Source organism: Erythrolamprus reginae, chromosome 3, assembly GCF_031021105.1.
Source record: "Erythrolamprus reginae isolate rEryReg1 chromosome 3, rEryReg1.hap1, whole genome shotgun sequence".
NCBI classification, from domain to species: Eukaryota; Metazoa; Chordata; class Lepidosauria; order Squamata; family Dipsadidae; genus Erythrolamprus; species Erythrolamprus reginae.
This window is the reverse complement of record NC_091952.1, coordinates 222,860,766-222,876,143: the sequence shown is the minus strand read 5'-3', so window position 1 is coordinate 222,876,143 and position 15,378 is coordinate 222,860,766. Positions and strand designations below refer to the sequence as shown.

At 37.0% G+C, this 15,378-nt stretch overlaps 1 protein-coding gene across 4 annotated transcripts in view; it reads right to left on the bottom strand.

Annotated features, from left to right (window-relative positions):
* WWP1 (WW domain containing E3 ubiquitin protein ligase 1) overlaps window positions 1–15,378 on the bottom strand; it is a 60,899-nt gene that overhangs the window by 37,910 nt on the left and 7,611 nt on the right. For 2 of the 4 annotated variants that reach the window (XM_070748001.1, XM_070748002.1), the window contains exons 1-2: window positions 7,869–13,910; window positions 4,182–4,272 (exon numbers count right to left, since the gene is read on the bottom strand). In XM_070748001.1, the coding sequence (XP_070604102.1) occupies window positions 4,182–4,272; window positions 7,869–7,907 (130 nt within the window). In that variant the 5' untranslated portion in view covers window positions 7,908–13,910. Of the gene's footprint in view, window positions 1–4,181; window positions 4,273–7,868; window positions 13,911–15,378 lie in introns of those variants that run through there. The other 2 variants (XM_070748003.1, XM_070748005.1) reach the window with 1 other exon arrangement.

The window sequence follows — 15,378 nt, the reverse complement described above, 5'->3', positions numbered from 1 at the left end:
GTTTGGTAACAAAACATCCACGAGTCAAGTAGCAAGATCGGAGGTCAAACCACTGTTTCAAATTATTATGTTTCTCCTTCCCTGCCACAATTGCATTCACTTTAGGGTTTAGGAAGCATCTCTTTTCCATGGCAGACCCTGCCTTATGGAATACTCTTCCCTGGCATTTAAGATCTGGTTTAAGGTAAATGAGAAAATTTAATGAAGCTGTTTGTGAAATCTTAACTTTGGTGCCAGGTTTTAATGTTTATGATTTTCGTAAAGTGTACAGTTATGTGAAAAAGAAAGCCCATCCTCTTTGAGTTCTACATTTTTATAGTAAAAATAATCTGATCCTTAGCAGTGCTTTAAAGAAGGTAAATACAATCTCAGATGAATAAGACATGATATTTTAACATCTACATGAAACCACTGGGTGATCATCAGATGACATGAGGTGAGGTATCGTCAGTATGCTGAGGTATCATCCGTATGCTGATGATACCCAGTTTTACATCTCCAACCCATGCCAATTTAGCGAAGCAGTGGACATGATGCACCAGTGCCTGAGGGCTGTGAGGGTCTTGATGGGTGTTAACAGACTCAAACTCAACCCGTTCAAGACTGAATGGCTATGGGTATTGCCTCCGAAGGACAGTTTGATCCGCCATCCTTGGCTCTGGCAAAGGGGGCAGAATATTGACCCCACAGAGCGGGTTCGCAACTTGGGTGTCCTCCTAGATTCGCAACTGAGACTGGACCATCAACTCTCAGCTGTGGCTAGATGCACAAGTCCATCTTCTACACCAATTGCAGCCCTACTTGGATCAGGAATCTCTGCTCACAGTCAATCATGTCCTTATCACCTCATATCTCTACTATTGCAATGCTCTCTACATGGGGCTACCCTTGAAAAGTGTTTGCAAACTACACTTGGTCCAAAATGCAGCCATACAAGTTGTTATGAGTGTACTTAGGTACACCCATGTTGCACCAATACTCTGTGGGCTGCATTGGCTCCCAAAAGATCTCCGGACACAATTAAAGGTGTTGGTTATCACCTTTAAAGCCCTACATGGTTTAGGACCAAATTATATATGGGACCGCATTCTGCCACATACCTCCCAGCAGCCGGTTAAGGCCCGTAGAGTTGGTCTTCTCAGGGTTCCTTCAGCCAGACAATGTCAGCTGATGGGATTGCGTGGGAGGGTCTTCTCTGTGACAGCTCCAGTTCTAAGAAATCAACTTCCCCCCTGAGATCCACACGATCCCCACCCACCTGCCCTTCCAAAAGACTGTAAAAACATGGCTTTTCCAGCAGGGCTGGAGCCGGTGAACGGCTTCATCTTGTCCCAGCTGAATGGATGAATGTTTTAAAATTAAGGATTTTTAAAATTGTTTTATTGTTTTATATTGCTGTTAACCGCCCAGAGTCAGTGAGGAGTTGGGCAACAATAAATCTCAGAAATAAATACATATATACATACATACATACATACATACATACATACATACATACATACATACATAAATAGCACTGTATCATCATGGCTTCTTCATTTTGGCTTTCTTTTTTGTAAAATAAATGATGATATGATGCAATAAATCATGATGCAGTCACATAAAGGATTTCCACACTCATATACCTATGCATGGAATTCCTTCCCTGCCAGCTTTCCAACTGATTTTCAGGAAAAGCTAACAGAGAAGATTATAAGTGGTAATCACATAATCATGGGGTGCCTGACAATTGATCATAAGTATAAATTAGTTGCCAAGCAATCAGCTCACAATTATGTGGCTACCATGACATTTTACAACAAACAGAAGTCCTTTATCTTTTGAATACAGTGTTCCCTCGATTTTCGCGGGTTCGAACTTCGCGAATAGCCTATACCACGGTTTTTCAAAAAATATTAATTAAAAAATACTTCACGGTTTTTTTCCTATACCACGGTTTTTTCCACCCGATGATGTCATATGTCAATCGCCAAACTAATAATTTTTGCAAATAAATAACAAAAAAAATAATTATTGTTAATAAATAATTATGTTTTTAAATATCAGGATCACTTAAGTGTCTTATTCAATGGTGAGTAGCAGTAATAACGGTGAGTAAATGGTTGTTAAGGGAATGGGAAATGGTAATTTGGGGGTTTAAAATGTTAAGGGATAGCTTGTGATACTGTCCATAGCCAAAAATGGTGTATTTACTTCCGCATCTCTACTTCACGGAAATTCGACTTTCGCGGGCGGTCTCGGAACACATCCCCCGCGGAAATCGAGGGAACACTGTATACCTAAAGCTTACTTAGGTGTCTGAGATTTAATATCTTCTCTGGGATTAATCTTTAGATTTTAAGGATCTAAAACATGTCAATGCAATGTTCTTTTTTCACAGAGATCATTGGAGCTGTTTTACTGCCTATACCTTCTTCTGATTGGAGAGGTCAACTACTAAACAAAGCGTCCATGCCTCTCTCTCTCTCATTAACCCCCCCCCTCTCTCCAACTGAGTTAATAACTGGAGTCAAAGGGTGAGGATATAAAATTATAAAATTATGACTCAGTCTCCAAGCAGAAAGATAAAGTCACCTCCCATTCCTGGACTATCCAGCAACATCATTGGAGAAAAGGTCATTTACGGCCCATAAAATATTCTAACTTTAATAAAACTTTGTACATAATCCCCTTGATCACGTGATCACATTTACTTGATAACAGTTTGTATTTATGACCAGTTGCCAAATATCATTTGAAAGTCAACAGGGAAAGCCAGCAGAGAAAGCTGCAAGTGGAGGGGAGGTTGGAAAAGGTCTGCTCCCTTAGCATGCTGGAGGGGAAATCAGATCTGGCGAAAATGCTACCGAATGCTATTATTCACATGATTGTTCTCCCCAATAGGACTGGGAGAAGAAGAAAGACCCAAACCTCCCAGGTTTGGTGGGAGGCCCAATCCCTCTCCTTACCCTACCATGTCTTGGAGGCACAGGCCCCCTCTTCAGCCTTCCACTTAATGACTCATGTTTTCATTTACCAACTGCAACTGGGAGAGTTGGAATTATGGTTCCTGAGCAAAACAACACATTGTTTAATCACCACTTTGCTCAACCACAGAGATTTTAGGCCCATGATTGGCCATAGGACTATCAGAACAATACCTATAACTATAAAACTTTTAGTGGCAAGATTTAAACTCCAAACCAGACCTTTCATTGAATGTTCTCCATTATATACCTCAAACTTCAATCAGCAAATGTAGCAATGTAAATAAATAGGAATATACTGAGATAAAGATCAGAAAAGCCTAACGTGATTAAAAACTATTTGAATAATAGCCTAAAATAGTCAAACTAAACTAAAAGTCATAGTTACTGGCTGTGAAATACAAAGAGACAAAATACAAATCACTCTTATTCAAAAAAGTTGTTAGTAACTGAAGCATACGCTAAGTAACTGGACTTAGCAGGCTTCTAAGCCCAAAAATATCAAAAACATTATGATTAGTTATATTAAAATTTGTTTAAAATGAATGGTACAAAATTAGAGGAAGGAAAAGCAATTCTCCTGTCATCAATTACAGTCTTTAATCCTTATCTGACTAAAGCCAAAGCACATGGAAGTTCAACAAAACTTGAAAGACCATGATGTTATTTCATCCTTGTGTATGATTATGTATTTTTAAAATAAACAAAGTAATCAAATAATAATAATAATAATAATAATAATAATAATAATAATAACTACAACAATTATTATTATTATTATGTAATTCAAAACAATCAAAATGATATGGTATAGAACTGTGATGGCGAACCCGTGACACGCAGAGCCATATCTGAGGGCATGCGAGGAGTGGCCCTATGTCAACTCCATGTACGCATTGGCCAGCTGATTTTTAGCCTTTTTTCCCGAACTTCCAGAAGTTTCCAAACTTCCAGTTGGGCCACTGGGTTTGCTTTTCGCCATCCGGAGGCTTTCCTGAAACTTGGGGAAGGCAAAAACAACTCCCGATCTCCCGAAGGCCGAAATTCAACTAGAATCCGTTTTTGCCTTCCACAGACTCTGGAGGCTTCAGTGAGCCCTACACACATGTAAATAGAATGCACACAGATAAATAGAACAAGAGTTAAAGTAGAATCCATTTTATTTATCAATGGCAGGCAAATAATAAGATGCTTCATTTATAGATTTCAACTTACTTGTTACTTGCATCTGTAGTCTTCCATTACAGTTATTACTGCTTCCAGATGTTGGGGGGACTGCAGCCATTTCAGAGGATGCACTTTCAGCCTATTGAAGAGGACAAAATATGTGACTAGATGTTTCCACTCTTCTATTAAAATTACAATCAGCTGATAATAATTTAATGAATCAGATTTAGTTCCTATAAACCAGGGGTGTCAAACTTAAGGCCGAGGGACTGGATTTGGCTGGTGAGGTACTTAGATCTGGCCTGTGGGGCTGCCCTGGAAATAGCAAAGGACCAGCCCATGGTGCCTCTGCCAGCAAAAATGGAGCTCAGGAAGTCTGCAGGAGGCCTTCCCAAGCTCCATTTTCACTGGCAGATGGTTATAGAAAGCCATCGCACCTGAAAAAAGAGCTTCCAAGGGCTGTGCTCTCCTAAGCTCTGTTTTTACTGGCAGAGTTTTGTAGGAGGCCATCGTAGCCGAAAACAGACCTTAGGAGCCTCTTTTTGCTGGCAGAGCACTTGGGCCAACAGTCGCCCACATTACAAATGACATCAAGCTGGCCACACCCACTCTGGCCACACCTATCCTCAAAGTCAAACATAACTCTGATTGCCTCAATGAAATCAAGTTTGACACCCTTGCTATAAATCTATTATATTAATATTATATTCCTTGTAGTACTTAGCAATTTAAGTCATGTTTACATTTTTTTTAAATTATTGTCAAACATGTTTATTTTTATTTGTGTTTATGTTTTATTTTTAAGAAAATATACAACAACTCCAATTTGATATTTCATCACTTAAGCAACCATTCAAAGTTACAATGGGCCTCCCTAGAGATCTTATGATATGTTTTTAAATTTCAAATACCCACGTGCACTCATATGATTGCATTTTGGACACTTGGCAACTGGTTGGCATTTATGCCCATTTACAGCATCCCACAGTCACATAACCCCAATTTTTGACACCTTTTTTGTCAGTTTCACTTCTAATTTGGGGGGGGGGGAGGGAAAGTCCATTGAGTATAATGATTCACTTAACTACTGCAGCATTTGCTTAACAACCACAGTGTTTGCATAACAACCATTTCAAAAAAAGGTTGTAAAATCAGATGAGATCATGTGCTAACCCACTTAAGGATGGCCACAATGTATGACCATAATGCCAGGGTTAATTAGTCCTAAATCAGGAATTACCTATACAGATGTGGCCAAAACTGGTACACCTCCATGTTTTCCACACAAAAAAATGCAATTTGTCAGGAAGTAAATTGAAATTTACAAAAGCAATGGCATCCATTAATCTTTATTCAATAGTCTACAGAGAAGACACTTTGATTTTGTTATTTGATTTAATATATCCTTGTAAATAATAAAACAAATTTAAATAGTATGGGCATAATTATTGGTATCATTAACCTAATGTTTCATAGCATATCGTTTTGAGGCAATAGCTGCAATGAGTGTGCCTCTGAATAAGATTTTATATTTCTCAACCGGCAATTTATGCCATTCTTCTTGAAAAATTACTCCAATTGTCTTAGGTTTCATAGGTCTTCTCAACTGTGAGTTTCAACCCTTTCTATGAATGTTCAATTGGATTAAGGTGAGACATTAAATCAGGCCACTTCTGAAAAGCCCAATGTTTGTTTTCCAACCATTCTTTGATTCTCTCTGAAGTATGTTTTGGGTCATTATTCTATTGGAAAATCCATGAGCTAAGACAGAGCATTCCAACACTGGGCATTATAGTTTAACACCATGATGTCTTGATAATTTTCTGATTTCATTTATTCATTAATCCCATAATTTTATGGAGGTTCATAGTTTATTGTAGAGTTGGTGTTCTTTTTTAAAAAGCTTTTTTTTTCCTTTTGTGAACATGCAGCTGCTATAACTTACCAAAAAGCTATAATTTTGTTTAAACTGATATCTAGGCCTTGTCAACATGCATTTTGGCAAACTGCAATCTGGCTGTCTGATGCCAATCTTTAAGAAGTAGGATCTTTTACCATAGACACCACTTTCAGTCAGACAGTGTGTGACAGTGTAATGTGATATTATTGTAACTTGATCTTGCAGATCAGCCAGGACGTATTTTGTAATTTTCCTTGGTTCTTTCTCTACCACTCAAATTTTCCTTCCATTCACCCATAATCAACTTTTATCTTGTCGCCACATCCAGGTGTTCTGACCTAGGCTTCCTGATAAATCATAAAGCGCAAACCTCTCTTTAAACTCTTAAAGTGATCTTCTTGTACTAATCACAATCTGAAAGTCTTTTTCCCATACATCTTCAACTCAATTAACATCTGATTCCAACTAATCATTTCAGGTTCTCTACCCTATCATATCAGAAAACATTTGCTTTCTGTTAGGAATGATACCACAATCAGGCAGGGGTGTTATATAAATAGCTTTTCTAGTTTTGCTTTGTCATTAGCAACAAGAAAAAGTCTGTATAAAATGTATACTAACCAATTTATCTCAAAAAGAAACAGAGAGAATTTACTGATAGTCGTTGTCTTACAACCATTCAAAGTTTCGGTGACTTGAAAAAGGGACTTGCAACCTGGATCTGAAGTTCCAACAAGCAGGTCCCCTCTGCAGTCAAATGATTGCATTTGGGGCACTTAGCAAGAGCCTAATTTACAGTCATTTGCAATATAACAGTCACATGACTGCATTTTTTTGCTTAGTTCCAGCTTTCAACAAAATGCTTAGCAAATCATTGGCTCACTTACAGCCTGCCACATTTACTTAATGACCTGCAAGTGATGTGGTATACTAAGATCACAGCAAGGCACGAAAGACACCCTGGTCAGCCATTGAGCCCAGCCCATCTCCAACTGTCTCAACTCTTGCTATTGGAGCAAGATGGAATCTGGGAAGAGAGAATGAGGCTGACTATGCGCACCTCTCCCTCACTTTAATCCAATTCACACACAAGTTTTGAAATCCCCCCATTTTAGATGTCAAGGTCCTCTTCAAACACAATGGATGAACATCATCATTGCAAAAACATAAAATTGAGTCAGTCACATGTCCCAAGTCATTTTACAACTGTCACAATGTAAGATCCTAATACACAGGCATTATCAGGCAGGTATAGATATACACCAAGAAACCCTTATGCTATATTTCTATAATAATGTTCATCTTCTTCTCAAATTAAAAACAAATAAAATATTTTATTTTCTGTTCTCTTAAACTGAATTAGAATACTATATGGTATTAGTTAAAATATAGAAAAAGATTGCTAAATATTTAGAAAAACTGTAATTATAGCAAATGGTACAAAATTGTAAAAGTAAAAACTAAACGTAGTTTGATCTAAGTTAATAACTTAAATATGTTACTAAATAATAACCGATTGAAAAACAGATGACATTCTGGAATGCAAGTAGTTGTTTATTGTTAATATTAGCTAAGATAAAAATAAACTATTGATTTACTTTTAAAACATTTATGCCTAATTCTTCAGCTGAAAAGCTTTTAGAGCAGCATTTATAATTAGAAACAACAGTCCCTGCCCTTAGGGTCTTATAATGTAAAAGGCATGAGACAAGTAAATGATATTCCATATTTAAATTAATAATCCATATTAGTGAAAAAGTAAATGTTAATAAATGTTATATATAAATTCTAACCCAAACTGTCAAGATTCTTTAAAAGTGTGGATGTTAGCTCACCTTTAATATCCTGGTCTGGTGGTTTGTTTCTTCTACCATTCATCTTTTTCACTGAATACTAGTATTTTTCATTAAATACTATTGATCATAGTATAGTACAGATCCATAGTAACAGCAGCTTGATTACTCATTTTCCTCTTTTTTTTTCATTCTAGGTCTCAAACCGTAATTCAAGTATCAAAACAACAAAAAACCCACACCATTCCAAAGCAAACTGATCCTAAAATTCCATCTTGAATGATACATTTTAGAAACTTTAAGTATTGAAAAATATATATTAATTGGTTTAATTTCAAAGTTTTGTAGTTGATATTATAGAAATGTCCAGTGTTATAAATTTCAGCTGAGAAAAATCTAAGAAGGAAAGCCAACAAACTATCAAAAACCTATTCACAGATAATCAACCATTAAGCTCATTACACCACATTAGGGCAAAGAAAGAACATTCTCTTTATCATTTTTCTAGATAACAGAATGTCAATACAGATATCATGTACCTTGCCAGACAAAAACACAAAATCACCACTTCCCACAAGAATTTGGAAGTCTAAGAGGAAAACAAACCTCCTGCAACTTATATACAAGTTGAAAGTATGTTATTTATTTAAACCAACCTGAATTCTGATTAGTGTACATATCCACTAAGTCATCCACAACAGAGGACTATCAGTCTTTCTAGAAGCCTCCAACAAAGGAAGTTGTTTGCTACTATTCTATATAAATTGTTTATTGTTCAATCATTCTTACCATCAGAAAATTCATCCTAATGTTGAATGATTCTTCTATTTCAACATTTTCTATTTCAACATATTCATCACCCTGCTCTTTTTTTAAAAAAAGAAAAAGTCTATCTCTTCCACATGACAACCTTTCAGTTATTTGCAAACCACTACTATATTTTCTCTCTACTATCTTACTTCTCACAAGTTATATATGCATAATTGATGTAACCATTCTTCATAATGCTTTCCCCTCCTTCAGAGCAGTAGTTCTGATCTGAATTTACTCCAGTTTCTCTATGTCCACTTTAATGTGAGGTACTCAGCAATTGACACAGATGTCCACATATAGTCTGACCACTGAACTGTTACTTCAGTGATAGATTTTGTTAAAATTATATTGGTCACTTTAATTGTTACTTTACACTGTTTGCCCATGTAGAAGCCCTATTTTTTTCTCATGTACAGTGTCACTTTATAAGTCTTCCACTTTTTAAAATGTGTTAGCTTTTTCCAGTCTGCCAGCACCTCAACAGCTCTCTAGGAATTTTATTTGTTTTGCATGCTATTGCAAGTAACAAAGTTTCCTGACAATTAACATTAACAAAAAACCTCATAAAAACATATAAAATTGCAGAAAAATATTGCTTGTAAAAGCAATAACCAACAATAGCATATCGCCATCATATTTCAAAACAGCTTTAAAAATTTCAAACTTCTTCAATTTTTCAGGTATTTAATATTAGAGAGGTATTATAGCTATTACAGAAGTCACTAAGAAAAACATGTTTCTAGGCTTCAGCTTCCCTCACATCCTAAAAAAAATGATTTTTTCCCCCTAGAAATAAGAGTTCCCTGAAGGATTTTTAAAAAATGAATCCTCAACTAGGTTCTTGCACTTCATTCCTCAATAATATACGGGAAAATTTTCTCTTTCTCTTAAGAATTACAAAGAAAATGCTAATCAGTTCTGCTTTTTTCCTATTCTGTCATTCTATTGCCTAGAAACAGCAATAGCCTCTTTTACTATACTTCAGACAAACTGGGACACTCACAGCCATATCCAAACTCTCGCAATATTTTGAATTCCTTTCCAGCCTTATCTTCTGAGTTTTGTCTTACACAAAGACACATCCTTACAAGCTTGAGGTATCAGTGTCTTGCCCCAGTTATTGCTCTTCAGCTTGGTCTTATAATTGTTTCCCAGCTTGTCCCACTATGCTTACTTTTCATCCAATATAGACTCATATTTTTTTTTTCATCTTTTTCTTCTCAGAGATCTTTTATGCTCATACTTTTAATACAGATGGCCTCTGCACTCCATTCATAAAGTTGTGAAAACTTTATGAATTTTGCCCTTTTTTTATAACTTTATGAATCCACTAAATCAAATGTGCCCAACTTGCAACCCCCAGGCCACATGCAACCCCGGACAACTAGTAATGCAGCCCCACAAGATTGTAAACTGTACACATTATATGATTTTATGTATATTACTATATTGTATGTTATATAAAATCCAAGACAATTCCTCTTCAACCAAATGGTGAAGGTTTGATGCCAAAGTATTTGAAAACTATGCACTAAATGGTAGAAAAGTTTTCTCATAAATAAAGTGTGTTTTTAAATATTATGGTAGGGTCACTCTGCTGTGATCTAACCAGTGAGCCTGATACCTAGATTCTCCATTCTGCTGACCTTCATGGAGAGCTTTCTATATAATGCTTGTTTTCTTCCCTTTTCTTGATGAGTTTCAAAGATGGCTGGCCAAAAATATAAAGCCTTTCATTTTATATTCCAGCAAAATGCAAACTTTCATTTGCAAAAGATATAATTTGTATGCTCTTTTGTTAAATCGAGAAACATAGTACATACCTATTAAGTCATGGCTATAACTCTAACTTGATGTATTAATTTTTTGGCAGGATGCTAACTTTATAAACTCACTCAAAAAATTAATTTCTGTTTGCCCTCTTTTTCACAAGCTCCCCAATATCCATTCTCTTTCTTTCATTAGACCTTATTTTCAAGGGATGTCTTTTCCACTGTCTCACCTCAGGGTGGCAGCACTGACAGCCCAACCAGCAGGAGCCCATGTGTCTGCTGCTTGCCATTTCTTCTGCGCTAACACGCAGCACCCCACCAGCCTCCATTTCATCATCAAAAGCCTTCAGGAAAGGCCACTGCAGCTGAGAAATTATCTTATTAGGGCTTATTTTGGGGGTAAGGCTTATATCATATAAATCAAGCTAGGACTTATTTCCAGGATAGGTTTTATTTTGGGGAAAACACGGTATATACCAAATAATGTAGTTAAGAATGTTAAATCGCCCCGAGTTTTCGGAGAGGGGCGGCATACAAATCCAAATAATAAATAAATAAATAAATAAATCAGTGGACAAATTGGGCAGACCAATTGGTCTGTGCAGTTAGGTATCACAGAAGTAATTCTGTTGTTCAGTTCTTGGAAAATTATGTACTATAAAGATTGTACATACACAACAGGCGACAAAGAAACAGCAGTGGTAAAGTAGTTATGCCTTTGCTACCCCGCGCTCTGCCTCAAAGTCTCAAATATCCCTAAACTGCTTTGCATAATAATTTTATCTTAAATCTCCCAATACCAAAGAGACATTTTAGCAAGTGATCATCTAAGAGGCAACTTGTTTATTCAGATCAACAGTTATTTAGTCCAATAATTTAGTCAATTATCCCATTTTTCCCACTGGCCAAAGGTATGGTCCTTTTTTTCTAGGGTTTCTATTTTAGTTGCAACAACAATGTTCCAAAGAACAGGCAGGCAGGAAAAGGCCAGTCATCTTAGACATAATTCATCAGGATTGTATTAGAACTTGGGCTTAGTTTCATAGTTTATGTAAGTAATATATGAAACAAAATGAAAGAGTATAATTTACTAAAAAACAAGAAGCCATCATAGCTCTTAGATGAGAGATAAAGGTTTTAGGATCAAACACAAATCCTAACTAAAAATGCTACTAATACTTTTCTGGTTTGACTAGCAAATATATGATTGAATATTTTTCCTCAGTACAAATATTTATCTAGGAACACCAACACTTTGATAGTTATTTGTTCTAGGAATCCTGACAAGAAGAACAAAGTAACAGCAAATCCTGAAAGCATACTGAAACAATCAAACCTCTATTTCTTCATGAAAATTCAGTAGCGTGAGAACTGAACCAATCTCTGAAGGAAGCTTTTCTTGATATGGCAGACCATATAAATTTGACTAAATTCATTATGAAGCATAGATCCTCCAGATGACATTCCATAAGACAAGGAATACAAAAATTACAATCTTCCTAATCGACATGCAGATAGTTAGCAGCCCTGAACATGCCCAGGTCTTAAACTATGAAGGACTTTAAAGATAAGAACAAGCCAGTAACCAGTGCATTTCTGGGAGCAATCTTGTTAAATGCTGATGAACCATTTAGTTATTCAGTCAGTCAGTCAGTTATTCAATCATTCATTTTCTATACCACCTATCTCAATCAAGGACCCTGGGTGGCTGGCAAAAAAAACACAATTAAAAATGCTAGAAACACTTTTTAAAAAAACAATAGAATCAAGACAGCTTTATTACAAACTGATCTAGTCTTCACCATCACCAGCAGACAACCTAGAAACTTGAAATCCTACCATCTGGGTCTTATAGTTAAGTCTAAGAAACTCCTAACTCCCCATTGTGCCTACTGTCCCTGTGCTATTGTCTTCTATCATTATTTTTTATCATTACTTATCTAATGTTTTATTTGTACAAATTACCATCCTATAATTGTTTGACAAATAAATAAATAAATAATAAAACAAATAAAATACCACAGGAATTACTGTATTTTTTGCACTTCCCTACCTCTCAAAAAAAAAGAGAGCAATGTCTGTGCATCTTATAGAACAGTGATGGGCAACCTTTTGAGCTTGGTGTGTCAAAATTCGCCAAAAAACTGAGCATAACTCGGGTGGTGTGTCACCTTGAGAAAAAAACTGGGCGGCATAGAAGTATATATATGTATGTAGATAGATAGGTAGGTAGGTAGATAGGTAGGTAGATAGGTAGGTAGATAGACAGATAAACAAACAAAAAATAAATATAAATATAAATAAATAATAAATCCCTTCTTTTTTATTAAAAGAAATTAATAATAAAACAAAACAAAACTCTATTACTATTAAAATTAAAACAACCAGCAAATTCAAAAACATAACTATTAATAAAAACAGGTGAGGGTTGGGGGTTTTTTTCTCTGTTATTATGTTTATGTTATTATATGTTTTAAATCAAGAGTCCCTTCTCTCTCACTTTCTCTTTCCTGTCATTCTCTGCCTCAATCATTTTCTCATTTCTCTTTTTTTTCTCCCCTTTATTCTATCATTTCTCTCTCTCTCTTCCTATCTTCTCTCTGTCACTCTTTCTCTGTCTCTCCCTTCCTTCCTTTCTTTCCTTCTCTCTTCCTTCCACTTTTTTCTCTTTCTCTCTCTCTCCCTTCCTTTTTCTCTTCCTTCCACTTTTTTCTCTTTCTCTCTCTCTCCCTTCCTTTCTTTCTCTTCCTTCCACTTTTTTCTTTCTCTCTCTCTCCCTTCCTTTCTTTCTCTTCCTTCCACTTTTTTCTCTTTCTCTCTCTCTCCCTTCCTTTCTTTCTCTTCCTTCCACTTTTTTCTCTTTCTTTATCTCTCTCTCTCCCTTCCTTTGTTTCTCTTCCTTCCACTTTTTTCTCTTTCTCTCTCTCTTTTCCTTCCTTCCCCTCTTCCCCTCCCGATCTTTCTCCCTCTCTCCCTTTATATTTATCTCTTCCTTCCTCTCTTCCTCCCTTTCTCTCCCTCTCGTTCACTTTTCTCTCTTCCTCCCTTTCTCTCTCCCTCTCGTTCACTTTTCTCTCTTTGGCGAACCCCCAAACTGTTCAGATTCAAGAAAAAGCTTATCAAGGGGGGTGGGGGGTTGTAAAAATCTAGTTATGAGCCGCCAAAGGAGGAAGCAAATGGTGCGACGTCCACGCAGGGGGGTTTTTCAGACTCTCTTTTTTGCGAGCCCGGCATGATTTTTTTAAATTACAAATTAATAACCTGGTAAGGGTTTACCTTAGCACCGTCTCCTGTAACACCATTCTGGAAGGCGAGCAGGGAGCAGAGGGGCGAGGGTGAGGGGTGCAGACCCTGAAATAGGCCTGCAACCCCTCCCCTCGCTCCCAGCGGCCCCTGCGAGCCAACCACCGTTTGTGGTGGGCTCCGACGCTTGGCGCCACGCCAATCAATATTCCCTCTAATTTTTTCCCGGTGTGGGCAGAAAACTATAGTGTCTGAGCGGCAGTCCCTTTGGGCCTGGGCAGCATAAAAGTAATAAATGAATGAATGAATGAATGAATGAATGAATGAATGAATGAATGAATGAATGAATGAATGAATGAATGAATAAATAAATATTCATGCCTGAGCAGTGCTATGTATTTTGTCAATAGTTAATGAATCTAACCATAGAGGTTCTCAAATTCTGAAACAGATTCCTAAAAAGATAAACCAATTTATGTAACCCACTTTATGAATAAATTAATCCTTTCACTAGCATAAGGGCTAGGCAAGGAAATACTTTTAAATTTCATGTTATAATATATGTTAAATAAAACAATTACATAATTGTATAATTTAATTTTCAAATATTTATTTTATTTAAAATATGATATTTATGACTATGTTTTGATGGGATGAATGAACTTGCTTACTTTTGTTGACACCTGAATCAATGTCTGATAATTGCAAAAAAAACCTTGAGTCACAGAAGTAGAAATGCCACAAACGTTTATCAGCACTGTCAATGAATTGATGATTAGGATTGGGTAAAAATGTTTCCATGCTAAAAAGCCAAAAATGTAAAAAATGATTTGGAATAGTAAATTTCACTATTAAAAAGTCACTCAAAAGATTATGGAGTTTCCAGTATGCTAGTGGGGATATATGAAACAAACATTTTCGACAGAAGCAATGCACAGTAACATTTGTTATCATAATTTAAATGATTTAGTTGGCAGCTCATACACTTCTTGCTGTTACTAAAAAAAAGAAGCTGAAAATTGGTTTGTAAGCATAGCAATGCCCACAATTCCAAATTTGATTATCATGTCTGAAACAAATATTTTTTTAAATTCCTACATACCACTTCCAAACCAATGTTGAACTTCTTACTTTATAGAGAAGAAAACAATTTCTAGCTTTGTTTTTCAAAACCCATAAACATTGAAAGAATTGCTATCTCCTCTTATAAATTCTGTGCAGTATTAGGAGAACAATATCTAACATATATGGGAACAGAGAGAGGGAAAAGGGAAGAGACCGAACCGCCACCTTCTCCCTCAGCAATTGTCATGGCACCCATCGCCCGCATAGAGACACCTCCTCCCCTCTGAGGAAAGCGACTCCCTGCCCTCCGCCGTTAAAGAAGCCCACCCGCAGAGAAACCGCCGGGCTCGAGATCTGCCACCCACCTTACAGAGAGATACTGGTGCTCCGCCCAACTCCTCCTCCTCCCCCGGGATTTCCTCTTTCCCGCCCCAGACTTTCCCTTATTCCCCCTGCAAACAACACGGGGGGAACTAGGCATCTCACCTCCCGCTTGTTCCTGGCTGTGCTTGTACGCTGGCTGTTCTCTCCGGCACCTGGGCCAGGCGGCTCAGGGGATGGCGTGGTGCTTTCCCCCGGCCCCAGCCCAGCTTGGCCTTCACGCCAAGCGGTTTCTCAGCCGCTGACGAGACTGTTCCCTCGGCATGGGTGGAGTGGGG